The sequence below is a fragment of the Phacochoerus africanus genome, chromosome 6 (assembly GCF_016906955.1).
Source record: "Phacochoerus africanus isolate WHEZ1 chromosome 6, ROS_Pafr_v1, whole genome shotgun sequence".
In the NCBI taxonomy this organism is placed as follows: domain Eukaryota; kingdom Metazoa; phylum Chordata; class Mammalia; order Artiodactyla; family Suidae; genus Phacochoerus; species Phacochoerus africanus.
This window is the reverse complement of record NC_062549.1, coordinates 97,529,761-97,536,798: the sequence shown is the minus strand read 5'-3', so window position 1 is coordinate 97,536,798 and position 7,038 is coordinate 97,529,761. Positions and strand designations below refer to the sequence as shown.

The following is a 7,038-nucleotide window of genomic DNA, read 5'->3' as shown; positions in this document are numbered from 1 at the left end:
ATAGTTGTTTATGTGTTTATTTATTCATTCATTGTTCTTCCCCCTACTGGATAGGTGGGACCTTGTCAGCCTTGCTGACAGTATCCTCAGAACCTATGACACTGCAGGTAGTAGGGTGAATAGATATTTAATGAGTGAACAATGACAAGTGATATCTCTTCATCAGTCTGAGTAATTCAGAGATGATTCTGTTGGTATCATTAGTCTTGATTATGCATACCCCCCGAGTTGCATGTTTTTTTTCTCTTTTTACGGACGTACCTATGGCATATGGAAGTTTCCAGGCTAGGGGTCGAATGGGAGCCATAGCTGCAGGCCTGTGCCACAGCCACACCAGATCTGAACCGTATCTGTGACCTACACCTCAGCTTGTGGCAATGCCGGAATCTTAACCCACTGAGGGAGGCCAGGGATTGAACCCACATCCTCATGGACACTATGTTGGGTTCCTAACCTGCTGAGCCACAAGAACTCCCCAAGATGCATTTTTACTATTTATCATGCAGCTTCTGGTAACTGCTTCCATCCATCTAATAGATATTCCTCCCATCTTCTTCCTCCCTTGCACAGATTTACCAACTCTCCAGTGTGTGCTTTAAAAAACGATACTGCTTTATTACGACCAGCAGGCGTGGCCTGCATGGGGTGGTGGGTGTGCTGGGCTCAGAGTATGTGTGGGCTGTGAGGAACAGATGATACCTGGGAGACTAGGAGGAAAGGGGTGGGTCTGGAGGCCAGGCCCAAAGGCTCCTCAGATTTACTTCTGGGTAGACTTAATAAAGGAGTCATGGCAAGCTATGGCCAGGCCGCCAATAAGATTAAGAAATTCTTGGAAATCTAGCTGCCCATCAGAGTCGAGGTCCAATTTCTTCATCATGCGGTCAAGGACACCAGGGTCCTTCTGGTTCTGCAAAGATAGTAACAATAATGATATTAGTACCTTTATACTTCACTTTCCAAGGTGCTTTCAAAAATGCTGCCACATCTTAGTTCTCACAAGAGTATGAGGTACAGGGTAGGGCTTCTTAATATTTCCACTTTTCAGACACAGAAACAGACCCAAGCAGGTGCAGTGACTTGCCTAAGTGGAAGACCTGGGACTTGGACCCAGCTTTTCTGGCTCCTAGTCCAGGGTTCCTTCTGTGACAATCAGGAGTTATTCAATTTGTAAAACAGTGGGACACTTTTTTCAAGTGTTGCATGCAACTCCGATATACAAACTCTATAAAAGTGGGTTAAAAAAAAAAAAAGTGGATTGAGGTAGAAAGAGGATGCAGGCCCTGCCTAGTCAGCCTCACACTCCACGCATTGAGGCCCCCAGCACATACACACACTTATGTCACTGGTTACACCTGGCTACTTAGTTAATTTCGAAAGTCAGTTCTTTCCTTGCACATGTGGCAGTGGCTACCATATCCAGTAGTGCAGATACCCAGCATTATTTCCATCACTACAGGAAGTCCTACTGAACAGGGCTGCCCTAGAGGCTTTGGGGTGTTGGAATAAAATTTGAAAACTCTTCTATTACTCTATTTTCCATTTCATAAGTCTCGCTCCTTAAATGAAAAAAAAAATCACTCTTCCCTCTGTCAGGTAGTTTGATAACTTTGATTTTTTAGAACACACTTTATTCAAAGAAGAAAAGAAGAGATTGTGGAATAGTCACCCAGAGCTCACTCAGCCCAAAGGGCTCAGCTGCTGTCTTTCACTCGTAGCCTTTCTGCCAGGGTCTTGTTTCATGCCAGGGGTTGTTTGGGGGTAGGGGCTGGGACAAGTACCTTTGTGAAGGCAGCCAGCTCTGTATTCATGAAAATTAGGAACTCGGTCTTGGAGATTTTAGCGTTGTTACCGTCCCTTCCAGCATGCTTTTGGAAAATAGCAATCAGAGACTCGATGCAACGCTCAGTCTCTGTGGGTCTTTTTGCCTTTGGAGAAAAAAACAAAACAAAACAGGGCTCAGACAAGGGCAAGATATCAAGAGCTGTACAAGAGAACACCCCAGAGGATCTTGTCTCTTCATTTTGGGTCAGATTTTCCTAAAAGACTAGGTCATGTTTTTAGAGGGCTCAAGGAGCCCAAGAAAACCACCAAAAGTCACATTCTGTGAGCTTCCTCACCGCATCTCCTCACATGTTTATTCTAGGTGCAAATTAGTGAGAGTAAATATGGAGTGTGCTGGTGGGTTTCAAAGCAGTAGACTGCCGAGATGAGCGTGAGGGTGATAGGGTTTATTGATGTTTTTATAATGTGTAGGTAAATATACATAGAACTATATATCCATAAATCTGCATGCACCAAACATTGTCTGTAGCTTAAAAATCTCCCTATTAGGAGTTCCCGTTGTGGCTCAGCGGTTTACAAACCCAAATGGTATCCATGAGGATGTGGGTTCCATCCCTGGCCTCTCTCAGTGGGTTAAGGATCTGGTATTACCGTGAGCTATGGTGTAGGTTGCAGACTTGGCTTGGACCTGGTGTTGCTGTGGCTGTGGCGTAGGCTGGCAGCTGCAGCTCTGATTCGACCCCTACCCTGGAAACTTCCACATGCCATGGGTGCAGCCCTAAAAAGAAAAAAAAAATTCCATATTTTCCAAAAGTATATAGAGGCTACTGTAATGAATGAAATACCAATTCCTTTTAAAGCAATAATGAATTCCTGGGACTCATGCACTTTCTAGAAGAAAACTAAAAGCATACTTATTGTGTATTGGGTGGGAGATCTAAGAATTTTTCAGATGTTCAAGAGCTGCTTTCACATTGAGGTAGGAACCATTAATTTTACATGTGAGGAAACTGAGGCATGAGAAGGGAACTGACATGGCAGAGCTACTTCTAGAATCTCAGTCTCCAGGCTGCTTTCTGCAGCCTTTGGCTTTTGCTCCTTTTATTCCCCGATGCCACTAATTCCCTCAGGAATGGCTGGTGGAACAGCTCTGATCACTAAACTGGGAAGGCTCTCAGGTTGCTGCTCACACAGCTCTCATGGCATCTACCCGGCTGAACCACACCTGTGGTTGCACCAGAAGCAGGAGATTCATATCCTGTTTAGCCTCTGTCTTCCTTACAATAGAATTCTTCAAGGAAATCCTGTCCTGCTGTCTGCCTGTCAGTCTAGCCGGCACCTGGGGCACAGATGTGATCGCCCCCTGGTGGAAAAGAGCTGGAACTGCACACTTCCTGGAAAACTTGCCAGGCCACACCCTTCCCCTGAATCTTTATCTCTGGACTTGGAGATAAAGCATGGATGTTTGGATGTTTGGATGTTTGGATTTTTGGATGGCGACGTCTGCGATGTAGCACTTAGCCCGCTAATTTGCTCTTGGGATGGACTTCTTAGACCTAGAGCTGGAGGCTTTCAGGCCCTATAATTAACATGCTAAGGATTGATGTGAGCCCAGTTATTGATCTGAGCCCTTTGCTGCCTAGCTGTCGGTCTCCTTCCCTCCATCAGTCTCTTCAGGTGCTTTAACTGCCTGGCCAGGGTCAGGGTGCTTATTGTATCCTGGAGCATCTATAAACTCTTCTGGAGGTGGATTCCTCCCCAACAGTCCTGTTGTCAGAACTTTTTCTTTGGGAAAGAAAAGGGTTGGTAGCACCAGGGTTTTGGTGAGAAACAAAATACTGCAACCTAGAAACAGATGTGTTTGCACAACAGCTTTTCTTATCAGGACTAAAATCTCATTCTTACTAATGTGTCAGATGACAGGAACAAGGTTGGCTGGGAGGGCACACCAGATAGGGTAGAAGGTTGTAGGCTGAGGAGCAAAGGCTCTGTGCCTTTTTCTAAACCTACAGGAGTGTCCTCTGCCCCTGTTCCTTACAGAACTCAGATTGCTTTGATTCCCCAGTTTCAATGTGGCATTCTGCTTTTCTTTTTTCTCTGCTTAATATCAGTTTTGACTATTTTTTTCCCCTTGAAAACTGTTGCTATCAGCCACATGGAGAATATTAAAGCCCCTGAATTTCTCCCCAGAGGTAGTTCTCCAGAGCAAAAGAAAGAAACATAATTATCAAATTACTTAAATGGAATTGCAAAATTTGTAGTGCTAGAGGGACTTTGGAGATGGTTCCCTGCCAGAGAGGCCCAGAGACAGGAGAGCTTTGCCCAAGTTGGAGCAGTGGCTGAAGAAGAGAACAAGATCTCCTGCCTAGAGGCCAGTGTTCCCCATCACTGCATTTTCATAATAGTATTTGATGGGAACAGTGATAGGAAGGAGAAAACAGTATAATAAATAGACGCTGTGAAAGAATTTTAAAAGTGCATGCTAAACACTCAACATTTGGGGAAAAAAAAAAGAAAGAAAGAAAGAAAGAAAAGAGCACCACTTGAAAAAGTACTGCAGTTCTCATTCTTAACTGAGGTGTTCCCTTTCCCCCCAAAGCGCCCTGGGGGCATCCACCTTCCTCCAGGGCAGTCATTCCAGGTCTTCACCACGTGGTGGGGCTCGTTCTGCCTTTTCAAGTTTCCAGGTGACAGGGATTCTCTAATTTTTGCCCGGAAAGAAGAAAGGGCGGTAGCAGAGAGAAGCTGATAGACTGAAGCAGGGGTTGGCAGACGTGTTTTGTAAAGGGCCAGATGGTCCATACTATCTCTCTGCTTTTGTAGCAGGGCAACAACCACATATAAAACTCATGAATGGGTGTGGCCGTGTGCCAATAAAACTTTATTTGTGGACTCTGAGGCTTGATTTTCATATAATTTTCAAGTGTTACACAGCATAATTCTTTCTTTGATTTTTCTCTCAACTGTTTAAATGTGTAAAATCTGGAGTTCCCATGGTGGCCAAGGGGAAAGGAATCGGACTAGTATCCATGAGGACGTGGTTCCATCCCTGGCTTGGCTCAGTGGGCCAGGGATCCCGCCTTGCGGTGCGCTGTGGTCCCTGAGGCATCTCTGATCTGGCCTAGCTGTGGCTGTGGTGTAGGCCGGCAGCTATAGCTCTGATTCGACCCCTAACCCGGGAACTTCCACAGGCTGCCACCGCGGCCCTAAGATGCAAAAAAAAGGAAAAGAAAGTAAAAATCTATTCGTAGTTCGTGAGCGGAAGTTTGCTGATTCCCTTCACCAAAGAGGGGCCCAGGAGCTTTTAGAGCTGGATTAATGGAAAAGATAGAATTCAAAGTGGGGATGGCAGAAGACGAGAGAATAAAAGCAGAGGATGGAGTGCGTGCCGAAAAAGATGGTGGGCCAAAGGGGAAAGGAAAAGAGGGGGCTTCCTGGGCCGGGCTCCTCCCACATTCCTGGCCTGCGCTCGGCTGGCTGGGACCGGCTGGAGTTTCAGAGTGTGTCTTGGCCCTTTGCCGGTAGTTTCCTGAAACTCAGATCTTCCCTAGGGCTCAGACGACTAGTTTTGAAACATGCCCTTTCTGGGCTCTCTAACTATGTGGAACCAGCGCCACCTCGCAGAATTCTAACCTCTGTCTTTAGAGGGTCCCCCGGGCATCCCAGCACCGGCGGCAAGGAGCTGCCCGCACCCGCAGGATAGCGGAGCAAGGGGTCGGGCCTGACTTCACCTTGCAGGGGGCTCCTGGAGGGGCGCAGCTCGCAGAGCTTTTCCTCAACCCCAGCCCTAGAGCTTTGCCAGGAAAACAAAAGAATTTCCCGTTGCTAACCCTAGGCTGTTATTACAGGTATAATTTAGGACGTCTTCCTCCCATCTCATCTTCCTCAATTCCCTCCCATCGAGTCTTTTGTCCGCGGTTTCCTGCCACGTCCACATAAAAAATCAAAGACCAAGGTTGGAGGGAAGCATGCTCTTGCTTTTGTCTTTTCACATAAGAGGAAGGCAAATGAAAAAGTGCGGCGGCTTACCATGTCGGAGAGGAGCAGGGTACGCGGCTGCTAGCGGGAAGCGGCGCGGCGAGCTCTGGGCAGCGGGCGGGGGCTCCTCGCCTTCCCCGCCGGGCCCCACCCGGCTCCGCCCCGCGCGGCTCCCGCCTGACTCACGCCCCCCCTCCTCCGCTCCACCCGCCAAGCGGATCCGGACTTGTTGCCGTCGCCCTTCGCTACCCAACACACAGCTTCACCTTAGAACACACAAAACCCATTGTCCTCGCTGAGCCTTAAGCAGTCTCTCTCTCCCCCCGTCCTGTGAACCTTGAAGATTTTTAACTTTTCTGAAATAGAAGTTTTGTGTAGCGGTCTTTCGGAAGTCTGTTCAAGTTGGGGGGTCCTTACCATGTACCAGCTCAGGAGCTCATTTACTCAATCAGGTTACACAGACAGAAAGATCCCATTTAAAAACGTGCAACATGGAGTGTGGGCCATAATTGCAGATAGAAGTTCCCTAGGAGCCAGAGCTGTCTATTTCACACAGGGGACAGTTAAAAACAGTGGTGATTTGTGCCAACCAGAGCTCTGTTCTCTCAGACGTTTCTCTTAGCCAATAATGGTTTGAACAAACCCAAACAAAGCCTCAGACCCCAAAGTACTGCATCATTGCAGTACTGCTGCAAACTAGTGACCCATGCAAGTAGGGTGTGTGGACTTTAAAAATATGCACAACTTAAAAGTTGAGAGTTAAGTTTTATTTGGCGTGAAATGAGGACTATAGCCTGGGAGGTGGCATATCAGAGAGCTCAGAAATACTGCTCCAGAAAGGGGGGCGGGGAGTATATATGTGATTTTGGTGAAGGGGGAGGTACACCCAACCCAAGCACACGGTTTACAGAAGTTTGCTGCTGGTCTTGTGAAGGTTACTGCTAGTCACGAGAAACAGATGTCACCACGAAGGATTTTAGTGCTTTTCTAGGTACCAGGAGATGCAAGAATTTGGCTCATAAAATCTTCTCCTGAAAGTATGTGAAGACCTGTTCTGCCAGGTTTCCCAAAGCACGAAGTGCCTCACTCCTGCTCTCCACCCTGAGTTCTTTCAAGGGGTGTTGAGGGTCGGCAGCTGCAGTGACTCATGATTCAAAACTTCTTAAAAAAAAAAAAAAAAAAAACTTCTAGAGGCAGGAGTTCCTGTCGTGGCACAGCAGAAGCAAATCCAACCAGGAACCATGATGTTTTGGGTTTGATCCCTGGCCTCGCTCAGGG

The 7,038-nt window shown here is 47.1% G+C and overlaps 1 protein-coding gene across 1 annotated transcript; it reads right to left on the bottom strand.

The window, feature by feature from the left end:
* Window positions 1–589: 589 nt before the first annotated feature.
* Window positions 590–5,922, bottom strand: S100A11 (S100 calcium binding protein A11). The gene is made up of 3 exons (XM_047784639.1): window positions 5,812–5,922; window positions 1,779–1,925; window positions 590–907 (listed from the first exon to the last, which is right to left on the bottom strand). The coding sequence occupies exons 1-3, from the start codon at window positions 5,812–5,814 to the stop codon at window positions 758–760; spliced, it is 300 nt and encodes a 99-aa protein (XP_047640595.1). The 5' UTR covers window positions 5,815–5,922; the 3' UTR covers window positions 590–757.
* Window positions 5,923–7,038: the final 1,116 nt, after the last annotated feature.

Excerpts from the sequence above, each read along its gene's own strand:
- S100A11 (XM_047784639.1), bottom strand. Across the intron at positions 908-1,778 it reads AGCTGGCTGCCTTCACAAAG|AACCAGAAGGACCCTGGTGT; the intron begins GTACTTGTCCCA and ends CTATCTTTGCAG.